This window comes from Nothoprocta perdicaria, unplaced genomic scaffold (genome assembly GCF_003342845.1).
Source record: "Nothoprocta perdicaria isolate Ctin4 unplaced genomic scaffold, notPer1 scaffold_84, whole genome shotgun sequence".
NCBI lineage: Eukaryota > Metazoa > Chordata > Aves > Tinamiformes > Tinamidae > Nothoprocta > Nothoprocta perdicaria.
Window position 1 is genome coordinate 1148816 of NW_020456132.1, and position 26307 is coordinate 1175122.

The following is a 26307-nucleotide window of genomic DNA, read 5'->3' on the forward strand; positions in this document are numbered from 1 at the left end:
AATTGTCTAGGTTTTATCTGTCCAGTGTAGAATTTGTAAAAGGGTAAGTTTTTTTTTGTTACTATATGCTGTGTGTAACAACAAATGACAGTAGAGGACAATATTTGTCATCTGTTTGTTTTCTGAAACATGCTTTCATTTCCCTAGCTCCATGCAAACCATCCATCCCTATCCAGCCAGCTAACGACAGTGTTCTTCCTCTGTCTCCTGTTGATAGTCCGAAAGCAAAAGAAACAGAGGTAAGAATGGGAATCTTAGATGCTCTCTGTTTACTTCCTGTAGTTCAATAGAACAGTCTGCCAGATAAGATAATGCAGACTGACAGCAGTTGTCTTTCCTGCTTTCCTGTCTCATGTTGATCTTGAGATTTGACTTCATTACAGTTCAGAGCTTAGTATGCGTCTAATAGCTGGTATGTAAGAGCATAATAACCCTTAAAAAGTTCCTTTGAAGAATTTGTTTGTTGTTTATTTCTAAGTGTCAGTTCATAAGGAATCATTAAAAGATTAGAATTTTCTACAGAGTTCAGCAGTAATCCAGTTTGCTTATACAGTGGATAGATTAGGGGATAAGGTGAGTTTGCTGACAACAATTGCTGACAGCATTCACTCTGTTAAAAACAAGATTTTTATTTTTCTATGTACATCTAATTATTCCATTCAACATAATTACTGTTTATATTAGGATAGAAGCCAGATCCAGAGCTGGGCATTCCAGGGTATTACACAAGCACAGAGATAGGTTCCTGCTCTAATGATCTGGTGTCAGTTAAACCAAGCTTCATGCAGTTAAAGGAAAGCTTGTGCAAAATAATGCAATTGGAAAGAATAATATCAGAACACGTTACAAGGAGTTCCCTGCCAAAAAGTTTAATTGTAAAACAAAGAAATGCAGTATTGATAGTACGACAGTCTGGATGTAGGAGATGGAAACCCAAGCTCTTCACGTCATTAAGGGACACGGGAATTGCAGCCTAATTTACTCCTAGCAGAAAAAAATCTCTGCTTGTTTTAAGAAACCATATACTTAAAGCACACACTAGCTAGTACAAAGGCTGTTTTGATGAGGGCTGGAGAGACTTGTTATCAAACTTATGAGATAAGGAACCATCATAATGTACAGTGTTGGAGAAGGGAAGAGAGGGCAGGAAAAGATTATTTTTTCTGCCATTTAGCATGCTCTGTTTATACAAAAGAAGCAGAGAAATGAACAATACCTGATGTAATATCCGAAGTGACATTCTAGGCCTGGGAAAGGAGTGCCATACATGTTTGTTTGATTGTTTTTCATATTTTGATTCTGTGATGGTTTCTGTGTTGCTAACTCCCTTGATTAGCAACAAAAATGGAATAACATTCAGCCTAGTGACTACTAATAATTCTTTTTTTCCCCCACTTTTGTAGGATGCAAAAGATCTCCTTGCTGCAATATCCCATCCTATAAAATCTCCCGAGGCACGCTTTTTCCCTGAGCCTTTCATTCCTGAAGAAGGACCAAAGGAAGAAATCCCAAAAGACAGGAAAGTTAAGAGCCCTTCCGTGCCAGTCTCTCCGGTATTATCCCAGCCAGTTGCATCACCAGAAGCCATTGCATCTCCATCACCAGCAGAGTCTCAGCCAGCAGCACCAACATCGTCTTCATCCCCAACATCTGCTCCAACGCCTATCTGTTCACAGCCTTTGCCTTCTACTGAAACGACTATTCCATCCCCAGTGGAGCCTCCAGTATGCTTCCAACCTGTCCCAGCCTTAACGTCTACTCCTCTGGCCAAACTGGTCCTAAGGAGCCAGGGTACTGAGGTGGAAAAACTGGGGAGCCCTACGACAGCAGAAGAAGCCCTGAAACGGAGTAATCTTGTAGAAGAGTTCTGGATGAAGAGTGCTGAAATCCGGAGGAGCTTAGGCCTCACCCCGGTAGACAGAAACAAGCGCTCAGAGCCAAGTGTGACTGTATCTGCCCTTGAGACAACTCAGCTGAAGTCTTTCAACAGTGAGAATGTTTCAGGGGAGGAGAGGGTCCATCTCGTGAAACCCCAGCCCGCCCCAAGAAGACAGGGACTGTCCAAGTTAGAAAATGAGCAGATTTCCCTGCTCACTCCAAAATCTCCATCAGAAAAAGATCTGAAGAACTCTAATGAAGTAAGAAGAGATGTGTCCAGCAGTTCTGGTCTTGGCCTTCAGGAGAGTTCGTCTAACATGAGAACAATGGCTAGCCAGAGCTTCAACACTTCTGACTCTACCATGCTTACTCCTCCATCGAGTCCACCTCCGCCACCTCCTCGGGATGAGGAACCAGCTACCTTGCGTAAAAAGAGGCATCAAGCCATTTGGCAAAATGAGGTTGAAGCCAAGTCACCTCCAACACCAGCATCAACACCTCCTGCTCCCCCACGGTATGAGCCAACCTCTGCTGCCAAAGAGTCAGCCCAGGCCAAAAAAGAAGAAGTGCGGAAGTCTTTTGCCGAGAGTGTAGATGAGATTCCATTTGCTGATGATGTAGAGGATACTTACGATGAGAGAACAGAGGACACAAGTCTTCAAGAGAAGTTCTTCACACCTCCTACCAGTAGGCCAAGGCCAGAGAAACCTCTTCTTTTGCCCTTGGTCAAAGAAAATGGTGGTCTACCATCAATGGAAGGAGAAGTTAACCAAAAGAAAAGAGTGCTGCCTGGAATTTCTCTAGAAGCCAAGGAGCTCGCAGAAGAAAGAATGAGAGCCAGAGAGAAGTCTGTCAAGAGCCAAGCACTACGCGATGCCATGGCTCAACAGTTGTGTAAGATGAAAGATATGGAGATGGCAGCTGCTGCTGGGTCTGCAAGGGCACGAAAGGCATCTTCCATGCCCTTGAAGACCAAGGAGTTATTTTATAACTCTCCAAAGCACTTAGCCTTGAAAATAGCAGAGAGCTCTACACTAAAGCATGATGCTGCTAGTGAAAAGTTCTCCACTCCTGCTGAGGTGGCTGGGCCTGAAGGGTCCATCACCTCTTCAGAAGGCTCTAGTGGAAAGAGTAAGAAAAGAACTTCTCTTTTCTCCCCTCGTAAGAACAAAAAGGAGAAGAAATCCAAAAATGACAGCAGGCTTTCTGACAAATCTAGTGGTGGGACAGAGGAAGGAACAAAAACTAGATCATTATGGAAGTCTGTTTTTTCGGGCTATAAGAAAGACAAGAAGAAAAAGACTGATGACAAGTCCTGCCCCAGTACGCCCTCAAGTAGCGCCACGGTGGATTCTGGCAAGCACAAGGCTTCTGCATTGGTTACAGCAGCAGGTACAATTGATACGTGCCTCTGCAGTTGAGTAGCTAGTGTGTAGTGGTGTAGCTAGGAATCCCTGAAAGGAAATATAGCTCTGTGTGATACTGAGTAGCGTGACACTGCTCTCCTGTTCTAATGTGCAGATCAGGGTGAATGAATACACTGAATGAATACAATTTGTGTGTTTGCAGAGTTAGTGTATATGACAGCTAACAAAGAAGATGGATCCATAAATGGAAGGTTTACTCTTGTTATATACAAGACATATCTGTTTTCTGGATTCAACTGACTTGATAAAAAGCTATATTTGCCAGAATCATGCATAGAATCATAGAATCCTTAAGGTTGGAAGGAACCTTTAGAAATCATCCAGTCCAACCCCCCTGCACACACAGGGTCACCCAGAGCACGTGGCACAGGGCTGCGTCCAAGCGGATTTGGAAGATCTCCAGAGAAGGAGACTCCACAACCTCCCTGGGCAGCATGTCCAGCGCTCTGTCATCCTCACTGTTAAGAAATTTTCCCTTAAGTTCATCTGTATTTTAAATCTGATCATCAACTTTCCCCTTGGGACTTTGTTCTCTTTCTTTTGGTCTGGCACGGTGGTTGCTGAGGATCACAGAGACACAGTTTCTTTTGTGTTTTCAGTGATCTGCAAATTCTCTACTAATATAAGAAATGGGGATTCTGAGCTCACATGTCATCAGATGCAATTAGATGTTTTTAACAGTAACTTGTGATGAAGTAAATAAGTTAGCCATAAACATGGTTGAAAACAGACACGTAACATTTCTCTGGCTTTGTACAAATAGTGGAAATGCTGCGTGCTGTTTTCATCCAAATTCTCATCTATCCGTAAGAGCACTAATACAATAGGAAGGGAGAGCCATGACCATTTCTTCTAACATTGTTTGCAGAAGATGATGCTCTCTTAAAATGAAACTTCTGATTAATACTGTTCATTTTTGGAGTGATGTTTATCTAGTCAGAAGATAATCCTGTCTTAAAAAAGCAGAGTAGTGTGAAAGACTAAATATTTGTGAACCTTAGCTTAATCAATTGACTTCTTAAATGTTTCCAGAGAGAAAGGGACTGTCGTAATTGCCGTTTTTCAAACCTTATTTTTTTATCCCTGGCTCCTCAGATTTGCAGCTACGTCGACACCTGAGTTTCTCAGAGGACTCTGACCTCTCCAGTGATGATATTTTAGAACGTTCCTCCCAGAAATCCAAGCGAGAGGTAGGCAGATGGGGAGTGCACTTTACATAAGGCAAGCATCGTTTAGGTCATAGGCTTAGAACCACAACGGAAATTCGATTCATTAATTTTGTCATTCTCACTGTTTCTTCTGTTGCGCTGGCTTTCCTGTAAGTGAGCTGAATGATCTACCTAAAATGAGTTAGTTTCATGAATTTGAGCTATTTCCTATTGCTATATGAAGGAATCGTCTCACTGAGACATTGTTTTACAGCTCAGTATCACCCTCTGAACAGGGATATTTTTCTCCCTGTGGTGAGCATGCCTGTGATCTATACAAAACAGAAATTTAATATCAAGAGTCAATTTCACTGATTTTGGTGTAATTTCATTCACTGTCATGGCAAGAAGGTACCAGTGAAATAGCCTTTTCTGTTGTTTGAGAGGCTTTTATTTTAGTACATTAGCGTGCCATGCTCTTCACTGGATTGATCTGATAGAATTCGAGGCAAATGATAGGCAGGGATGTTACTTTGTGTGCATCAAGAACATATCAAGTCAAGCCAGGTAAGCTGTAGCTTGCAGTTTTGCAACTCAGTTGAGTTTGGTGGTTTGTTCCTGGCAGAAGAGGAAGTTTACGGACTGAATTAGTGTCTTCCCTTTTTGGAGAAAAGATGAGCTCTTCTCTCTCTCCCTCTCTTTCCCTCTCTTCCTCTCTTCTTTTCTCCCTCTCTCCCTCTCTCTCCTCCTCCCCCTTTCTCCCCCCATTTGACCATGTTCCTTTTTAGAACTTCTTCACACTGCATGAGTATTTCCATATGTTAGTTCCTATAGAGAAGAGGAACAAACTAAGATAAGAGGAACAGCTATGATAAAGATATACGCAGCAAGTCCTTGCACAATCCCAATATATAGGGACTGGTCTTAGCCTGGTGTCCTCGTTCAGGTGTAGGTTGGTATGAACTCTGCCTCTTCTGAGAAAGTTGTTTCTCGTTCCTGCACAGGTTTCCTATGCAAGTGCTATGGTATTATAATGTAAGCCCTATCAATGGCTCTCTAGCCAAATAAGTTTCCCTTTTAATTATACGTAAAGGAAGATATTGGAGAGAACAGAAGAGAGATCAATGGATGCCACTAGAAGTGCAGGAAGAAAAAAAGATATGTTTAGTTTATTTGCAATTTGGAAAATAAGTAGTGATAACTAACTGCCTGTTAGTTAGATAACTAACTATCTGTTAATTGCTTTCAGATTATTTATTTCAATATTAGTGTGGCACTAATAATGCTAAAATAAGATCAGCTACATTTATTATAAGGGGAAAGGATACTGCTTTCACTCCCGAGATTCCTTCATTTCCAATTCTATTCTTTCATTCTATGATCAGTAGAGTCAGTACATGGTTTGACTCCACAGTACCTTAAGGCCCTACTGGTACAGAAAATTGAAAAGAGAATTCCTTCTGCCCCTTCCTTGTGGAGCCTGATTCGCACGAAGAACAGATTAGCTAAGAAAGCACTGTCACAGAGTGCTCTGTACATCCAAATTCCAACGTTTCATCCACTATGCAGGAATTGGTCTCAGATGCCAGCATCTAGTTGATACTTGGCTCAGGTGGCAGAGGTATAGAAGTACTGCAGCTTGAATGTCATAGGAAGTACTTTCTCTGTGTGTGTATATAGCAGAATAAATTAGAATACCTAACAAATTTGAGGCTCATGGAAGGGGTTGGTGAAAGAAGTAGGAGTTGTGAGTTGACTTGAGTCTCCCTTGTTCCCTCTTCCTAACTGGTATATATGTTTTTTTTCTGAGGGGAAGATTATTTTGTTTTTATTTGGTTGCATTTTCTCTCTCTCCCTTCCTCCTCCATTCTTCCTTGCATGCTATCAAGACGTTTCATGAGAAATTCTGCATTTTGCAAGAGGTGCAAAAGAATGAGGTACCCGTGGTTAGCAGAGGACAGCCTTGCAGTACAAGGGGTTCAGATAAGACTTATGAAGCTACAATTCTGCACTGTATGCTCTTTCAGGAGAAGACAGGGCTTCATTAAGGTCCATGCCTGTTCTCAAACTTGAGTATATCTTGATGGTCACATTTTCTATGTTGAGCTAGTTTGATTTAAATTAACTTCTGCAGAAACAGTATCATCACTACAGTTATGGGTGATGTGGTCAGTGGCAAGTACCTGGAATCTTAATATTCAGAATATCTCACAGCTCATTTGAAATGTTGCTTTCCCATTTTCTATCATTTGCTGTCGCTGAATGATGTTAATAATTTCTTTGCTCAGCATCTGCCTATTTTCTAATGGAGTGTTTTTTTGAGAATGAGTCTAGTTAATCAGAGGAAATGGATCTGAAAACTCAACTTTCTGGCTACAACGCATCCTGCCTTAAGGATGTCAAACATTTTTGCAAACCCTGGGGTGCTTTGCTATCAAAGTAAATGTAGCTGGACTTTCGAATTGACAAAACTGAGTTCATACTAACTTAAGGTGGTCTTATCTTAAGTTACAAAGAACCTGTTACTCATTATGGTAAGAACTGACTTCCTGTGTGTCACATAACTTTTATGTGAACCCCTTCGCTGAACTAAAATGCTGCAAGTGCTGCTTTTTTGGTTCTTGTAGCCAGCTTGCTCCCCAGAGAGCCTGCTCTCTTTAGCCTGTCCTGCGTGATCAGCAGTGAGCAATTCAGTGTTGTTTAGTGTATTGTCCTTCAAGAGAAGCGTCCTGTAAAGAATTCCTAGCCTAATGCTCTGTGCTAATAGATATTTGTCATTATCTGTGTGTGTGTGTTTGTCGTTGTTCCTGTACAGCTGTGGTATTTGTGGTCAAACATCCATTTGCTGCTACAGGTAGTTTGCTGGTTACCTAAGTTTGCATACATGCTTAAGTTGCTCTGTGGCTTTTCAGCTGTGACTGGTTTTAGTTTATTGAATGTGGAAAGCAAAATGCTGGCTCTTCCCCCAGAATGGCACAATGCCTTCTGCAGCTGATGCCAGAAGGAAAATGCACCTCTCTTACAGACCCCACGTAGTCTATTGGCCTTGTTTTCTGGGTGCAATGTAGCTTACAATGTCACTGGATAGAGAAAGAAATGACTTCTTGTTTCGTTTCAGTATTCATTGGAACTACCAGAGAGAATAACCAGAACAGAAAATTAAAATGAGAATAATAAAAAAAAGTTTGACAGTGTTTAGTTCCTGACTCAGCACTAATGAGAATGTTATCCAGTGCAGCAGCACTGAGTCAATTGTGCTGCAATGCCATTATTTGAGTTCCTCAAACTCTCTGGAGATTTTCTTTTAGGACAAGGAGATTCCATTAATGTAGAATATGTTACCCACTGTGGGCCCATCTAGTATTGCTCCAGTCATAAAGCAGTGAGGAGGATTATGATGGTATTTAAACGTAAATGATCATTTTTATTAAGTAAAGATCATTTAAAATCACAAAATAAGCCTAACTTCTAGGATATTTGTAAATCAGTCTGTAAATGTATGGCAAAATGTAATATATAACTGGGTGAGCAGGCTTAGACCAGGCATGCCCAGGATAAAGCCATAATTTCAGATTTTAAGCCAAAATATTGTATATGCATGTACATTTATTTTTTCAATAGACATTAAATCTGATGAGCAGAGACTATAGAAGGCAAAGAATCCCTATAGAAGATGGATTTACAGGTTGGATTCATCTTCAAAGAGGGTCCCAAGCCCAAGGGCCTTCAGGATAGCGCTAGAACCTCAGTTTTGTGGCAGAAGTTCCATTGTGCTTAATCAGTCTGGGCCATGTTCAGCATTTGCACAATTTCATGTTTCATTTAAAAGCAGCTTTGTTTTATTACTGTGCATCTGTTTTCAATGTTGAACTGATTTTGCTTCATTTTGTATGTTGTTTTTTTCCTTTACCATTCCCCTTTAAAGTCGATTTATGTACCACACGCCTTGGCATTCAAGAGATCATACTCGTCAAAGGTAGTGTCTCCATTCCGACTAGTTGGCCATTGCTGCATGCGTGTCCCTGCATTAACCCTTTGAATCCATAGCTACCCATCACGTGTGCACTAACACCACAAACATTGACTGTGCATGCTTGAGATGTCAGCAGACATGGGCAGCAAAATCTCTGTGGAGGTTGTCTGAAAAATGCATTAGCCTCCCAGTTCTCTGACTTCTTAGAGTGCATGCACTTCTCAGTGAAAAATAATTCACTGCTGTAGAGAACAGTGTGGATGAGCTTTGAACAATTATGGATGAACTGCAGAACAGTTTGGGTTGCTAGGCAGTTAAATGTATATTTATATATATTTTTAATACTCAGGATATAATTGCAATGAATTGCCACTCTTCAGTCAGTGTCCTTCAGGGTTCTTGCATTCCCTGAAATCTCAGTGAAACTCTCTATCAGGTTAAAATGAAAAGATAGAAGTTGTGTTTCTATTTCAGTAATATTGCTGGGTTTGAAGATCTTATTGTCCTATCTTCACAGTCAAAAAAGTGTTAGGTGGGATGGGATATCTCATCCTTTAGGACTTTCCCTTCTAATTGGGGTGTCATCGTGGAATTTGTGTTTAAAAAAAAGAAAACCATTAACAGCTTGGAGTTTTTGCAGTGGTGCTTGGTAATTTCCTTTCTGAGGAGTTTTGAATAGAATTGTGGTCCCTACTTAGACCTCTACTTGCAGAGGGCAATAAAACAGAGATAGACAGATTGATGTGGCAGTACAATAGTTAGATGAAACACATTCTGGTTGGTCTGTATTAATCTTTTGTCCTTTAAGTTGGCTCTCCATGGAGAAGATATCTTTCCAGAAGTGGAAGGCATCTGTTTCCAGCTGTCCCTTAAAGCCTGTGTAAATGTATGTGAAAGAGAGTTCTTTTCTTCACTGTAATTACAATTGTAAGCTCCATTGACATTCTTAAAGCCTGTGAAAAGAAGCCTACCTAGATTACAAAACAACCAACTAAAAAAATTGAAAAAATACAGAGCTCCATTGTCAATAACAATTTACTTATTTTTAAAACTAGCCATAGCGGGAGAAAAGAGGAGGAAATACCTTTCTATATAAAGAGCCTTTCTCTGTTTTGGTGTTGTGGTAGTCTAGTTTTAGTTTAGGGATTGTCTGCTTTGAAGTCTCGTTTTGTCTTCCTGATACATAGAAAAAAATGCATAAATTTATACACAGGTATTCCAATTAGTTATACCAATATAATTGGCAAATATGGATGTTACTGCTCTAAAATAAAATGGTAGATATGGAGAGAGAGGAAAACCAATATAACTGCACTGGCCTAAATTAATTTCTTGTTTGTGCTGTTATAACTGTTTCATGTAGACATGCTTCACTGTCTTCAAGGTGACCTCTTTATATAGTCACTATTATATTGGTTTAGCTAAATCCATTTGGCTAACTCTTTTGAGGAAAAGAATAATGATCTTTGTGGGGAGCTTCCATATAGCGATTGAAATCAGGGATAGGCTACTATATAAAGTCACAGCTTTGCAGTTGGCTTATACACTTCTTCACTCCTGATTTGACCCTGAAATTGTTGCTCGCTGCACTGCAAACACCTGTGCCTATGAAAGCTTGAGTTTTGACACAGCCATGACAATGACACAACTCTTTTCCTGTGAGATTTTGGCAGAGAGAATTTCTCTTCCCTCCCCTCTATCTCTGGGCATGCAAATAGAATTTGCTTCTCTTTCTTCTTCCTTCAGAGAGCCTACACAGAAGAGGAACTGAATGCCAAGCTGACTCGGCGAGTGCAGAAAGCTGCCCGTAGACAAGCCAAGCAGGAGGAGCTAAAGAGGTTACACAGAGCCCAGGTAGTGCCTCACACTTTGCGTGTCATGCCTGGAAACGTCTATGTGAAAGCACCGTGATTCTGGCATTCTTAGTGTGCCAAGAGAGGATCCAGAGCCAGAACTTTCCTCTGTTTCTACGTGATTATCACCACTCTCACTCTCTGTCAAACCTGGTACTATGTCACAAGCATGGGAAGAATTGCTGGAGCTATCCTGGTGGTATTAGAGCAAGAAAAATGGCAAATAGTGATTTTGACACCTATCTAATTGGAGAAGAGCAAAATACCATTCACTGAATAGATGAGTGGTAGTCAATACGTGATGAGGCTGCACCAATGATTGTTATACTAAGTTATGTTGCTGGGGGAAGCGTTACCAGATTAACATTTCATTAGGAGAGATCTGTTGGAAGACTGGTGACATTGTCTGTTGGTAATGGGATTTCTGCTAAAACTTGAAGCTAACTGAATAGCATTACCTTCACTTTAGAATATAGAAAAGTGTTTGGAGTTGCAGCAGGTAAGTGAGTATCAAAGTCTTTGTAAAACTAAGGGATAGGATACAGAGGGAGTTCCTTCTCTGCAGGGGACTGCAGTGCTACCTGCCGAAGCAGTGTATTGTTGAATGCAGATATTTGTTTCTGAAAAGATTGATTTGCCTGAAGTCATTTAGAGCTGCATGAGGACTGCAGGCAGAACAAGAGAATTGCTTTTGATGAGTGTCTGCTGTTCTGTTTTATTTTATTTTGCTGGACAGATCATCCAGCGCCAGCTTGAGCAGGTGGAAGAGAAGCAGAGACAACTTGAGGAGAGAGGAGTTGCTGTGGAGAAGGCCCTTCGGGGAGAAGCAGGTATCCAGCAGAGCTCGGTTTGCTTCTCAGTGTTTTCTTACCAAATGCTTGTGCAGTAGTCCATAGCTGTTTGTATTCTAGAGGCAATTGGACCATTGTAGCCTAGAATCAGATTGTGAATTCATTCTCCCTTTTCTAGTATCTTTCTGAGGCCTTACTGTTCCTGTGTTTCTTCTAATCCTTGGATTTCCCTAATGGCAGGAAACTAGTTCACTTGCCTTTGCCTGAGGCTTAAGAGGTAACCCTCCAATTATTAATAGATTAAAATGTCCATTTGACTTTTTCTTGCATTTTACTGGATATTACAGCTAGAAAATGGCAGGGGTTTCATGGCTGCAGTTCATGTAAAGCTGTCACAGTAAGAGAATCCTGTTTGTATGTTAGGGAAGTAATTGTAAAATTGTGTGTGCTTTCTCTCTTGCGTTGGATTATCAAGGTAGTGTCCTTACAAGGGACCATCACAGAACATCTTCCTCACTGCACAGCCCAGCACACTGGCAACTTCTGACAAAGTTGTGCAGAGTAGAAATGCACACATGGACTGAAAGGTATCCATGTTGAGCTGTTAATGGAATATGCTAAATGTACTTGAAATTCAGTTAAATGATCATCACCCGATCTGACAAAGTGTAAGAGTGGAGCAACAGTTGATTCAGATAATGGAATAGTAATTTGGAAATCCCTAAATACAGGGAGTCAGACATCCAACAGGCAAATGCATTGTGTGTATATCTGTCAGGCCCAGGACTATGCACCTGATTGCAAGGATCAGAGATTGGAAATTATACTAGTGGAACAAGTGTTTGGAAAATGGCTTGGCTCGTTGCTGGCATTGAAGAGCAATCACTGTATCTATGAAGATCACAGTTGCTTCATCAGTGAAGGTTCAACAGAGGAAGGATCCAGTGTAACTTCCCAGCAGTTGCTACTTGGCCACGACGATTAGTAGTTTCATATTCTGTAAGGGCATGGCAAAACAACAGGGTTGAGCACCTACCCAAGCAAATGACTACTGCAGGTGTGCAGGACAATCTCAGTCACTTCAGTAGTCGTGTTCTGACTGGCTTTTTAATTTGGGGGTTCAAAAAATAACCTGAGACACAGCGTGTTTCTTTGTGGTGGTGCCTCTTTTCCTGTGCTGTGTATTTCTGTGTGGTTCACTCTGTTCTCCAGCCCAGTGGTTACTGCACTTACTAACTCCCCCTCTCTTTTCTCTGCTTCTTTACTTTTCATTTTTTTCACTTGGAAATCTGTCTTGGTTATTCACCAGTGGCACTCATGTAGGACATGCTAGCACAAGTAGGAAAGTTTGTCAGCTTTCTCACTCGCAACTCATCCGAAAAGGACAAGGTCTTACTTAAGTTTGTATGTATGTGATTTTCATAGCAGGATTATGAAATCACAGGTCGCTCTTGCAAAGTGGGAGAATCTCTTCTTCCAGTAAGTCTCTAGGATATGCTCTGCTCCTGGCAACATTTCCACCAAAAGATGGTTTATTGTTTACAGAAGCTTAACTCCATCATAGGAACTCATCAACCTCAACTCTTCCATTTTTTTTCAGGGGATTAACAAGAAACGCATTCTCTTCAAAAAAAAAAGGTCTAACCCATATTAGCTGAAAACACGAGATAAAAAGTCAGCTCTATCCTTCACCTCTCTAGTCATTCTTGCATGGACAGTGTTACATATTTTCACAATTACAGACCTGGATAATTGCTCTGTGACTTCACTCCCCATTGATATCCATTAATTTCCGCCTCCAATTACCATTAATTATTCAGAAAATTAACATAAATGTCTTATTACCTGCATTGCATCAGATGGTAACCAGCAGTGACTGCTGCACTTAGCAGTGCCATTGGTTAAGAGTGTGAAGTCACACTCTTGTCAGCTCCTGCCCTTGATGAAATCTTGTAAGCAAAAGCTGAAAAGGGAAGAGTAGCCTATGAAGTGGTGTCGTCTGAAGAAGATCTCTCTCTGTTTAACAACATTGTGCAAGATGAAGAAACATGGGAGGCAGCCCTCTTCTGTGCATGCTGTGTCCTCACAAGTAGAGGATGGCCATGCAAAGAAAGACCATCCTGTGGATGACAACCAGTATTATTTGTTCTTGCAGAAGGTACTGGATTCTAAGGAGTGGCTTATTCAGCTCCCCTCTCAGTACAGAATGGAAAAGTCTTAACTTTAATCATTCATTGACTTATGCAACTTCATATTTGAAGTTTTATATATTATTATTAGGGATTTCCTACTACTAGTTAATTGAAAATCCTGACAGAAGAAACAGAGTTTTGTGGGTTTTAGTGGTTCATTATTTTTATTTTTATTTTTCTGTTGTGGAAGAAGACAGACAAGACCATGTGAAATGCTTCTGTATATTATGTATCATTATCTTCTTGCCCATCCTCTCACTAAAGGATATCATTTTTTCCTGAAGTATAGGTCTTCCGTAACGTTAACTGTTCATATCACCGACCTCTGGACCTTCTTCCATTTTTGCCAAATCATAATTTTAAGTTGGATTGCTAAGAAAAAGAATAGTACTATAGAAACATACGTATAATGTAATTAGAAAAACTTTGCTTCTATTTTCCATCCATTTTGCATACACCTTAATATTTTCTTGCCAGCTGACTTACACTGACAGACGGTTAATAAATCGTTTGTAGGGGTGCCCTGCTGTCTCCCTCAGAGGTTAGAGTTAATTTAGATCATAGCAGTAGGTACAAGTAGCTCAGTGTTCTTTCCAAGAATTTCACTTTATCTGATACTTGTCAAGATGAAATACTCTATATGATCCTGCTCGCTAGTCAACTAATCAGACTCAGCAACATCTTGGAGGTCACTATCAACTTTAATTTTGACTAATCTAAATAATTGTACTTTCTTGTCTACCTCTTTGTCTCTTCATTTTTAATGTGGCTCAGTTTCAGGAAGGGCACTTTTATTCTTCTGCAAATGGAATGCTTGTTACAAAGTTTAGTTTAGAATCCAGAAAATCATCTTGCACCCTATGATTACTTACTATGATTATGACCCTATGATTACTTACTTACCTGAATATGTCCTCTGTGATTTTCCTTGAAAATTTCACCCTCTGGCAGTTAGTGCAAGCTCCATTTCATGTGACGAGTTTGTCATAATCAGGTGGTTTAGGTTTTTGTCTTCACTTCTTTTTCTCTCTTTTGCATCACGGACAAGGTACAATAGGATAATCCCAGTGAAGAATTCTCCCATTTTTCTGCAATGTGTCGGTGGAAGAGACCCCTTGAACGAGACTGCTGTTAAACTAGCAGTCCTTTGGATGATGGTGCATTCGCCTGTTTGGATATGGTGATAACTCTCCTTTTCCGTGTGGATTTTCCATCTTTTTCATTGATTTCCTTGAAAAATATGTCAAGCCAGAAATTTCTTGAGCCTGTCTTTCTACACTGAGACATTTGCCATTTGTGCCAGCATTTGGTCAATGCCTTTCACTCGTGTGCTATACACATATATCCTCCACTCGCTCACCTCCAAGGACTCATCCCTTACACCTTTGCTGCAGCTGACCCATGGAATTACAGTGTTTCCTTATGACATATTGCTCAGCATGGAAACAGAAGGAATAGCTCCTCCTTTCTCAGCAAGAACAGACAGACATCAGTGTCAGGTGCAGACTGAAATAGGTGAAGTGTCTCTGTGTAAACTTCTTGTTTTTTCCCATTGGAAGTCCTTGCCTGCCTGCTGGGAATTTTGTTCTCATCCTCCCATTATAAATGTGCATCTATATCCATATATATCTATAGATATATAGATATGAATATGTATATGTAGTGAGAGGGACATATACATATATGCGTGTGTGTATTTATATACACATACCTGTATATATATGCATGTTTTCTTGTTTGTCTCCTTTATTTTTTTTTGTCTGTCTGTCCGTCTCTTTCTCTTATATTGCTCTGATTGTGTGGGCCTGAGGTGATTCAATAACTCTGTCTTCACCACTTCCTTGTTGTAGACTATTGGGGAGAGTCTTATTACAGTGACCTCATCGACTTGCATCTGGGTGGTATGTATAGCTGAACCTCTTGCTGACACTAATCCTGCTGACACTCCTCCCCACCCCTCCCTTCACCTACTTCTCCCATCCTTGGCTCACAAAACGAGAAGGAACAGCCCTTGCACATGACTGATTGGCTACAGCAGAACCCCTTTTCCAGCTCGGGGAGAGGAGACGTTGCAACACTCCACAAATGGTGCACGTAAGGCTCCCTCTTCTCTTTTCCACGCTGTTAATTATTTCACAACTGGATCATGCCAGCCAGCTTCCTTCCTGGTAATGGAAAGCCCTTCTGGTTTGTTTTTTTTCTCCATTGCAAAGTCCAGTCCATCCAAATCTCCTTTATGAAAATATTTTATCACGAAGGGAGCGATAGAATTGGTCAGCTTCCAAGGGTAAAAAGCTCTCTAAAGGGTTAGTCATGCCGTTGCCTGCCTCTTGTGCTCTTGAAGCTCATTGCTTCTTTCAAAAAAAAACCTAGTGTTTGGATGAGTTAACAAAACAAATGCTCACTCAAAAAACTTAGAAAACACTTGTAGGTAAGTGATAGTTATTCTCTCTTCTCTTGTCATAGTAAGGTTAGGAGAGATTCTACTGTTAGAATCCAGTCAATTTTCCTAGAGCCCATTTAGCACTGTTACACTGCTGAAAAGCTTCTTGTTATTTAATTTTCCTTATATCTCATTTAAATGCTAAAGGACATGTCAGATTATTTAACTTTTTTTCCCCACATATGGATTATAGTCATCAGTTATCATTCTGCATTATAGTTTTCCTTTTTTTAATACTACTTCCTGAATCCCTAAATAGGTGAATACCTTCTGGATTGCAAATGGCATTTGCTTAGCATTTGCTCATCCTGCTGATTAAAATTCCTTTCTTTTCTAGCTTAGTTAACCCTGAGTTTATTCTTGCAGACTTAAAATGGACAAATATGTCCGTGGATCCAAGAGAAAGCACAATCTGCTATGTTGCTTTGTCATCCAAGAGTCTCCTTTCATTTGTCTTTAGGAATATGAAGTTACTAAATCTAGACTGTGTTTTGTTGAGGGAGTCCATTACAGTCCAGATCTGCAGAATTAAATATCCACGCACTCCATGGCTGTTCCAAGGCAAGAAGTCTTCCTCTCTTGTTTTGTGCTGGATTTGACCTTTGAAATGTAACGTCACCCGATTTTTTAACTGTCATTTTCTCTCCTTCATGGACATGGCTGTCTCACATGCAGTCTCTCTGCTGCTGCCTGTTGGGAATGGCTCCAAATTGTCCCAATACAATAGGCTGTTAGTTAATTATACCCAGTTAGGAATATCCACTAGAAGTCAACGTTTCAAAATGGAAGACTTTTCTCCTTGTTACCCTACTCCCCTATGGTAATTTTGATGGGATAAGCCTCCTTAGCCCTGTGCTTCCTTGGCTGTTCAGGCTCTCATATTCCCTGCTGACATATCTTCCACAGAGACACTTTGAGACCCTCTTCCTACAAAAGCCTACAAGGACAGGCCCACATCCATATGAACAAGCATGTAGTAGGAGCTGTAAAAGGGTGGATGCTGAATTACACTTCAATGGATCCTTATCCCTGGCTAATGCTATTTCCACTATGCCTCTCCCTCCTCTCCCTCCTTCTCCTAATGCCTCCTTAGAGACAGCAGTCCCTCAAAATCACTAATGATGGCTGTAAGAAAGCAAAATAATCTTTACTTAAAGGGACACTGTCAAAAAAAAAATCAACTGTGTTGCAGAAAACCTCCAACAATTAAAATCAAGTTTACCTTTCATCTTTTTTACTTATTGACTTTTTCCATTTCTCTTGAGTTCAACAGTCACTCTAGAGTGGTCGTTTTCAGTCTTCTGTTGCAGGCTGTTTTCTTCTATATGGTGGCTCAGTCACCTGGACTTCCCAACAGTCAGGGACAACGTTCACATTTTTTTTTAATGCTTGATATGTTTAAAACCTATAGCAAGTCTATTCAGATCTCAAAAACATTTTTTTCTAAACAAACTTTAAAAATACAAGATTGGGCAGTATCCCTTTAATTGCAACAACCCAGTAGAGTCTGCTGGATTCCTGCTGGAATATGTGGCTTCATAGTTCGATTTTGTTGCCTCTGTCACTTGCTCTGTGTTTGCTTTTGGGGCTGCCAGAACACTTTTGCCCGAATGGATGCATTGCTCTGATGATACTTAGCACTGTTGAGTGGCAGATGTGGAGCTCAGCTCTGAAGTTAACATGACTGGGGCCAGCTGCTGCATTAGGGGAGCCCCAGCAAAATTCCTGGGGTGCCTTGTGGCTGGATGGTGCTGCTGAGCACTGTAAGCAGCAAGCACAGCTGCATGGATTAGGAATTCTGCTGGCAACTTGTGTCTCTGAGGCATGGGCAAGGCTCTAAGGTCATGCTACCAGTGGAGTACTATGCAAAATCACACATTATCTTAGGTCTCTAATCATTTTGGAGACATCTGTTATGGGTTTTGAGTGATAAGGACATTTTAAAAAAATATTTTGGATTTTCTTTGCGCTAAGTAGAGCTGTGTTTCATTAAGTTGTTCAGACTGCACAACAACTTAGGCAAGGGAATGGGGGCTTCAGATGTCCTGGTCAAGTGCTAATTTGCAAGACTGCAGATCTCTCTCCTAACTGTCCCTGTTGCTCTGCTCAGACACCATAATCCTCTCTTTCTGATCTTAACTATCACGGACCGTTGCCATAAAACAGATGTTTCTTTTCACAGTACAGGTGGTCACATTTCCATGCTGAGTAATTATTCCTGTTGTATTGTATTGTATATGCAGTTATGTGAAAGTAGCACTGCAAAGCTTGGAAAGTCAACTGAAGTTAAGACTGGGTATTAGGTTGGTTTATCAACGGATTTAGATTCTTTAGATCCTCCGCAGAGAAGTCTGTCACTTGTCTTTATGGAGCAACTGGTAGCAATTCTAGGTTATTTACCTTTCTAGATCCTTTTGGGGAATGGGACACGCTCAGAGAATTTCACAGATATTGGCTGCCAGCTGTGGAATGGTGAGACTTGGAAAATGTGGATCCTGTGTCAAACACGGGAAGGACACAATGCTGTGGTGATTACACCTTCCTTGTCCATTTTACTCCCTTTTTGCAGACAGTCCTAATCCTGTCTTTTTCCATCCACAGCTCCTTAGGCCAGTTCCATTTTCATTCTCAGTTCTGGTTTCTGCTTATCAGGCGTTTTAAATTTAATCTCAATCTTCTTGATGAAGAAATGCTAGTATATCAACCCTTCAGACCTCCTGTGCCCCTGCAGTCGTTCTTCCTGGTCTCTCATTCCTGACCCCATGTTCCACAGCCTCAGTCCCTGCCTCTGTCTCTTTCCCCCCATTTTGGGGCTGTGCTCCCTCTTCTACCTGACATTCTTTGTCCAATCAATTTTAGTTCATTCTTTCTCAACAGACCTGTCTTATCTCTCTGTCCCCTATCTCTTTCCCTGCTCTTTCCTCTCCTTTCTCCTGTAGTTAGTGCTCTTAGGCTCCTTGTTTAGTGAGTTCCAGCCTCAGCTCCTCCCCACCACCAGTGTGCACCTCCTCAGCCCCGGGAAGGAGCCTCCTCTGGTCCCTCTGGGATCAGATGAGGAGCTTCCTCTTACAGGCGCCCAGTGGGGAAACCCTGAGACAACAGCCCGTCACTCCGGTCCTGCCCAGCCCTTGGCTGGGCCATGCCAAGGTAGCCAAGAAAGACGTAAGGAAGAGACCTGGTGTGTTTGATAGTGGTGTTTCAGACATTTCTTCCATTTGGCAGAATTTTTATGAACTTCAGGTAAACGAGGGAAAAAAGCTTGCTTTTTAAAAATGCCTATTTTTTAATTTATTCTTTGTTGAAAGCGTGCTCTACCACAACTTACCTTTTTATTAGCTTATTTAATATACTTGAGCTGACTATGTCTTTTGAGGCCCTGCCCCTCTGAATCTACGGGACCTGAGTCTGACATGCTGAAATGGGAACTGTCCTATGTCCTGTCATTGGCAAAAACACTCCTCCTGGAAGAGAGTTACAGTTGTAAGATAAACAGTGTTTTCTCAGTCTGCAGTTGCTTTTGTCACTAAAATGGACTGGTAGTAAATTGTATTCAGTATGAGTTTGGAGAAGGAAAGACCATGTGATAAGCAGAACTTACTAAGTGTGATTTGGGAATTCTTCTTAGATGCTGCAAGCAAAAAGTTGTTGTTTTCCTGCTTCTTTCTGTACAGTTCTCCCAACTGCAATACAAAACTTAGCAGGTATTGCTGGATCTTGTGGAACAGATCCAGTATAGGAATGTACCAGTTCTGGTCACATTTTGAAGCGCTTTGAGGTCTAGCAGAAGGCAGCAGATTTCTGTGTGTATTCTGCTCCAACTGTTGCTGTTCCTTTTCTTTTTTAATTTTTACTTTCTGGTTTGTACTTCAGAGCATATTGGGTCTGGCATAGATTTAGTAAGCTGTAAGTTTTAAGTCAGATGCCCCAACTGATGTATTTTGGGGTAAATGTAAGAATCTTTGCCCTCAACTTTCTAAGTGCTGCAGTGATGAGGTGGCTGCTTGGCAATCGTGTTGTTGAAGAACTTCACCAAGTCGTAAAGGTGGAACACTTCATTTTGCAGCTGTCTAGTTTCTGAGCATACCATTATTAAAGAGTTGGAAAGAGAATATTTCATGGGATCAGTACACAGTTTGCTTTACTGATCTCTGTTGGACTGATGTTTATGTAAGCACTGAGTTAAAAATAGAGCACTTGGTCTGTCTCCAAATGTGTGATACAGATTGTGAGTAGAAAAACACTTTGGAAAATACCATGTTCTGAGTTTGTGAGGTGAAGTGCTGACCAAGTGGTGCCTCAGGGTAGCCTGAGAGTTTCCTGCCCAGTGTTTTCATGTGCTAATTTCCAAATTGCCCAGGTCAGTCAGCACTATAAAAATTAAAGCCTTTGGATACAAAGCTTGGAAAGGATCTGATGCCATTAGGTTTGCGGTGTTTCTTTTCAAGAGACTTTTTGTTTGCAGTGGTTCACCATTTCTAAGACATCAGCACACACCTCATACCACAGGGCATGTGCAAATAATGAATGGGATTAATGGTGAGTTGTCACGTGGGGATAATGCCATCTGCCACCCTAAACTTGCCACTGTGCTTTCATCACCAGGACTGAGCAGTTTTGCTCCTGTGCTTGGGATTATGAAGTAGTAAAATAAAAATTAGAAAAGATGGCAATGATCCAGTGTGTGCTGTGTAACAAAGAGGAATGTACAAGGAAAAAGGTGTGCTTTCTTGGTAACTCTGAAATCTCTGTTCTCAGTTTTGAAGTGGTTTGGGAGCTATGGCATTTTTTCTTGGTTCGGCTCTTGGTTTCAGCCACTGTGGCAAAGTTTGCAATCTCTAAGGGGTACTGTGCCAAAGAAGGGCTTTCCTGTTTAAATCAGAGCCTGAACATGATTGCATGACCTCACTAATGCTCCGTTTGACAGAGGTGAGATAATGTCAGTCACTTTACTGATACTGTCTTGCTAAAATGCAAGGTGATATCTTCCTTGCACCCCTCCACGAAGGTCAGAACATGCAGGAGATGCTTCTTCCTCAAAATGCTGCAGCTCCTGGCTCTGTACCAGTCACCCTGGGTGCCTTTCCAAATTCCTCAACACACCTCCTTTGGTATCTGGGCTATGAGCTGCTGACCTCTGCTTCGAAGATTTTACATAGATTTCAGAGAAGTTGGCACGTGATATTGAAAGGGAATAACTGCTGATTAATGCAAATGTAGTGGTGGGTTTGCCTCTGTGGGGAAACAAGAAAAAGATTGCTAAGAGTGGTAACTTTCCATCCACAAACTCTGGTCACGCTTGGCATTGGGAGAAATAAGATGACTTGTGAGGATTTACATAATGCAACAGGAGAAGCAATAAAGGCAAGATAGATGAGAATTTTAACTCTGCATTGTCCATCTGGGTATTGTATAGGTGTCCTTTTTAATGGTACTGGCCAGGAAGTTCAGCATCTTCTCAGGATTGTCTTTAATTAGAAGTACACACAGTGAGTACTCTTGAACTTGCTGTATGCTTGCATTTTTTCTTAATATGAATGAACTTATTAACTCATATCTAAATCAGCTGCCAAAAGGGCTGCTTTTTTTTTTCCATTGATTGGGTGATCTTTTTTCCCTTGTTCTTTGTTAAGAAGCCTTTTCTTGAAAGAATTTATCTGAAGGGCTAATGAAATGTGTGATGTGGAATGCACTGAAGGATTTGCTGTTGCCAGTGAGAATCTTTCACCCTTTCAGGAAACAGTAAAATATTTCTCCTCTTAAAATTAAAAGATCCTTACTTCAGTCTGTTCATGCAATCTGTACTATTTGTATCAGTACTTCTGTGTGCAGTGTGCTGGAAGTTTTTAAAAATATCTTTAAAGTTCTACTACATTATATGTTTTATAATATTTTTGGCTTAAGATTATGGCATATTTTAGGGCATAACAATTGGTATAGTTTCGCAGTTTAGGAGAAGCATACGAGGTAAGTTTTCAGGTTGCCTCTTACTCATGTTCATGATCCTGTAACTATGCTCACTGATTCAACTATAATTCATATCTGGAATACTGAGTATAGCATTATTGTTCATACTGCCATTTGTGTCCATTAGCTTCCAGAAGAGCAATACTAGCATTTTTAGCAGCAGCAGTGTTACAGACACCTAGGACTCCATAACTTGGTTGAAGGACACATTTTGCTTAGAGGAGAGCAGGAGGATTGTATTTCTACCAGAAAATAGGACAATGAGGAGCAAAAGAATAAAACAGAATTCTGGGCATGTGGGGAGGTCCGTATTACAGAAGAAAAATAATTGCTATTCTGTCTTCTGCTGTGTAAGTCCTGTGGCTTTGTGCCAAAGTTCGTATCTTGTCTCAAGATCTGACCCCGTTGTCCACTAAGGGCAAAAGATAGTTGTTTGTGACCATGTCACCTTGAGATGAATGGCATATAAAAATAAATACTGGGTATTTATTTTTAGAACATGTAGGGCAAATTGTGAATTCCTTGCCAAGGCATCCATAGTTTGAAATTTATAAATATAGTTGTGTTTGCCTTATCAGGCTCTCACTTTCCCCTCATTCCCCCCAGTCTGAATGAAACTCAAAACCTGAAAAATTGAAGTGGATTTTCCCAACTGTTACGTTCCACTTCCTGACCCCCCTAAATGGCTGTTACACCAAGATAAAAAAATAATGTTAAATAAGATAGGATATGAAAGAAAATAACATAATAGGTGTCTTTCACTAAATGCCCTGCTTTGTGTGACAGCTTATTCTTCACAGTGCATAGCCTGCAAAATTTGAGAGGTTGATTTTTTTTTTCTTTTTTCAACCTAAATTTATGAAATGGCAATCATAGGGGGAAAAAAAAGGCCATAGATTTGTTCATTTAAAATGAAGTGAGGAAATTGTATGCAACTAAGGTACTGCCAGCTGATGTTGATACGATGCTTTTTTTGTAACTATCATTTGATCAACTGTGGAACCTCTCCTATTGTCATCCCTTCCTGCTCCCAGTACAGAAGCTTCTTCCCGTGTGAGAAAGCCATGCTGCTCAGGCACAGGGTTGGAAGCTCATGTGCTGCTCTCCCTCTTGCTCCAGTGTGTCCTTCCTGTGCTGGTCCGGTTCTGTGATGGTCCCTTCTAAAGCCTTCCCAGTTTGCTGATAGTCTAGACTTCTATAAAGCTGTCTCTTAATCATAGATAATCAAGCTCTGCTAATCTCTCCCAAGCCATGAATTATTCTTAACATGTAATTGCTGTGGAGTTTATGCCTTTTCCAAGAAATGCCTTCCCTTTTTAAATGCAGTTGTGTGTTGAGAGTATTAAGTGTTTCAGTCTTTTACTTTTGATGTTTGAGGCTCATCACCTTTTTGGTGTATATGTTCCCCTGTAAATTAGAGTGATATTAGTTATTTCTTGCTATTTATCTCTGAAACATAAATGCAAGTGAAAAGCAAATTCTCAGTGTTAAAATAGCTGAACCACTACGGAAACGTGAAATGTTTGCTTTTCACTTAGTAGATAGAAATGATGAAAAATATTCAGTAAGTCACTTACAACAGGATTTGTAGGCTTCAAAATGCTTTGTAAAATGAGAATGTCAAGGGACAGCTTTAAAGTTACTGTTTAAATATGCAACGCTCTTAGCTGATCATTCCCCACACAGGCCTTGATGTGAATCACTTTTAAAAATCTGTGCTAACACGTTTGTGTGCATGTGTACCCACCATTCATGACAGAGCAGATCCTGGCAGGCTGCTTCCACATTAATCAGATTCGCCCTTTAATGTGCCCCATGTGAAGGGATTATTTTCCACTAAAAAGGACACTTTCACCATCAGTGAATGCTGCCAAGGTGATAAGAACATGGCCCTGATAAATCTTTAAAGCAGGGCGGCTCATCACAGCTGGTGTCCTGTACATGCAGGAGAGACTTCAGATGAAGCCATGCATTACATGTGACATTTATCAGCAGGGTTAGCCATTCATCTCTGCTCATCCCGACATCTTGTCCACAAGTCTTTTTGCTGAGGACCATATGATTGAAAATGTGTGTCAGGAAGGCAGTCAACAAAACCCTCCTGCCTGGTAATTGTGCCGAGTTCGCCAGGACCTCAGTCTGCCTCTTACCTGTTACCTGTGCTTATGAGGGACATTATTCATCTGTAGAGTGTATCCCTTGTTTCTGCTTCTCCATTTCTTGTATTTTTTTTCTTTTCTTTTCTTCTTGTGTTTCTTTTCTTTCTCACTCTTACGCTTTTTGTCCTTTGCTTGTCTTTTCTTTCACCCCTTTCCTCCTTCTTCCTTTCCACTTCCAACTTCCTCTCCTGCCTCTTCCTCTTCCTCGTTTGGTCCTATTGAAGTTGAGCCCAATGCCGGGACACCACGTCGTAGACCTCTCTCCTTCTGCCCTTGCTGTGCCCACGAAGGTAACGTAACCTCACACACTCCCCGCTCCCCTTGGCGGCGCTGGGTTGTTGTAGCAGTGCTAGGCAGCTAGTGATCACGAAGCCCTCGGCCCCGTTCTTGCTTTTCCCCCAAACCCGTCTTCGCAGTAGCACCCTGGTAAGCAGCTTGTGACAAGCTAGTACTAAAGGTACAGTATCCCTTTTTCTGCTGCAAGTTGTGGTAGGGAGGGAGTAGTGCCTGGGAGGGACACGGGGCAGCAGCAGCGGGAGCAGTAACATCACTCTCCAAAGCTTCTGGTTTCATTCGGTCTTTTTAATTCCGGTGTTCTGCGCGAAAGGTATCTGGAAAGTGGGATGAGGGACGAAATTCCCCTTCCTTAAATAGCCTTTTAATTAGAATGTATGGATTAAAGGAATACTGTCTCTTTATAAAAGACTGGCTTGGAAAACATCCCTGAAGTTTAAGAACCAACAAGCCTTGAGTCAGACCAGTCTTCCCTGATCCGTCGTGCTGAGTGTATTCTTCAACTGTCCCTAATACCATAGATTTTCCATTGCCAAGGCATGGGGGAAGGGGGCTGTTATGTGTGTTCATGGTGTAACTTTGCTAACCACTTACTCTGCTTTCCATGATGCTCCCTCACATCAGTTGTCAACACTCCCTCCCAAGACCTCCCACATTCCTCTGTGCATTGGCTGTTTAAAAATAATTAAATATTTCATAGGTCAGTAGCGGTGTGTTTTGGGCTTTTCTTTAGAGGCATTTGTTTCCTTCACATCCTGGCATTGGAAAGGGTGGGGAGACTTCCCAGTGCTTTCATGGCACCACCGCACTGGACATCTGCATGTGCTGTCTCCCCTCCTCTGTGGCCACGTGGGCATATTGTGCAGAGATGCTCGGAGAGGAATGCTGGCTCTAGGATCCAGAGAGCCAGGGGCTCTCAGGGTGCCACAACTGGGGCTGCTATTTCCCAAGGGTCTACTGCAATATTTCTAATGCAGATATTTTCAAACTAAGCTATGGTTTAAAAGAAATTTTACGCTCTTAGCTCCAGAGCAACACTTCTCTGAGACCTTAAGGATGGAAGCAGGGTATAGGTATGAGTCAACTGGCCATTAATGTGGTATTTGTGTAGCTTCCCAGAGCGAATAGTGAGCTTGCTGCTTGACTCTTGCTAGCATCAAAACCATTGTTTAAGATGTTTTGTTCTCGATGTAGCTATTAGGTATCCGTAATAACAAACTAGACACTGCTGTTAGTTACTTCAACAAGCCTAGGTTATATGCAATGCAGATAGGATTCTGCAGCCAGAAGATACCGTTGACCTTGATTTGAGGCCTTTCTCCTGCCTACACTTCTTTGCAGGTAGGCAGCCTACTAGTGTCCTTGCTGGCGTTTGATTTAAGCCATGCAAGGTAGCGGGGTGTGGAATCAGGGGCCTAAAACAGGATAATGCCATGAAGAGCTTCCATGGAAAGCTCTTGCACTGGGAAATGTCAGAAAGCGACTTTGAGAACAGAGTTCTGCGATTTATTCCTTGTAGCTCCTGAAAGATGAAATTTATCAGTGGACTGTTGAGTAGGGTTAGGACTTGGTTGTGAAATAAATGAAGTATCAACTGTGAGTTCTGTATTGGCTGATGGAGGCCCAAGAATTTTCTGTCCTACTATGTTAGCAAATGTGACTGGGGATTCCCTCTCTCTTTCCAGTGCTGATGTGCAAAACAGTAGAAGTAATTTCTGTGTGTGCTGTGCAGTGGGCATTGCCACAGTGGATATATATGTGGCTAGGAGGAAGAGTGAAAAAAACTTATTTAGCCACTGAAGAAACGGGAAAAAAAGAAGATACAAGGTTACTTTTGGCCAGTAAAACAAAAGATTAAGGATGTGGTTGTGAAGAAAATAAGGGTAAATGCTTGGAGTTGGCAAGTTGATCAGTTTCTGATGAGCACACATTTAAATAGCTGACATGAAGTATGAAGCTACTGTAATGAATGAAGTGAGCTGCAGACATCCGGGCTTTCTGCAGTGGCAGGAAGGAAGAAACAAGCAGTGGCAAGAAAACTGGGAAGCAAAAAAAATCAGGCTCCAAAGAGAAAGAAGCTTTTGGAGGTGGCTTCCACTCTTCGGTGTGCTGTAGGCAAACTGAATGGACCCGGCTTGGGAGTGCTCTGGCAGCATCTTGCTCGGCTTTCTTTGCACATTTTGCC

The 26307-nt window shown here is 41.2% G+C and overlaps 1 protein-coding gene across 2 annotated transcripts in view; it reads left to right on the forward strand.

Moving 5' to 3' along the window:
* Nucleotides 1-26307, forward strand: part of MICAL3 (microtubule associated monooxygenase, calponin and LIM domain containing 3) — a 102507-nt gene that overhangs the window by 71809 nt on the left and 4391 nt on the right. Inside the window, exons 26-33 of one of the 2 annotated variants that reach the window (XM_026052171.1) lie at nt 148-239; nt 1404-3270; nt 4401-4495; nt 8379-8429; nt 10173-10280; nt 11016-11109; nt 15113-15163; nt 24053-24118. In XM_026052171.1, coding sequence (XP_025907956.1) covers nt 148-239; nt 1404-3270; nt 4401-4495; nt 8379-8429; nt 10173-10280; nt 11016-11109; nt 15113-15163; nt 24053-24118 — 2424 coding nt within the window. The remainder of the gene's footprint in view (nt 1-147; nt 240-1403; nt 3271-4400; nt 4496-8378; nt 8430-10172; nt 10281-11015; nt 11110-15112; nt 15164-24052; nt 24119-26307) is intronic. The other variant, XM_026052170.1, reaches the window with a different exon arrangement.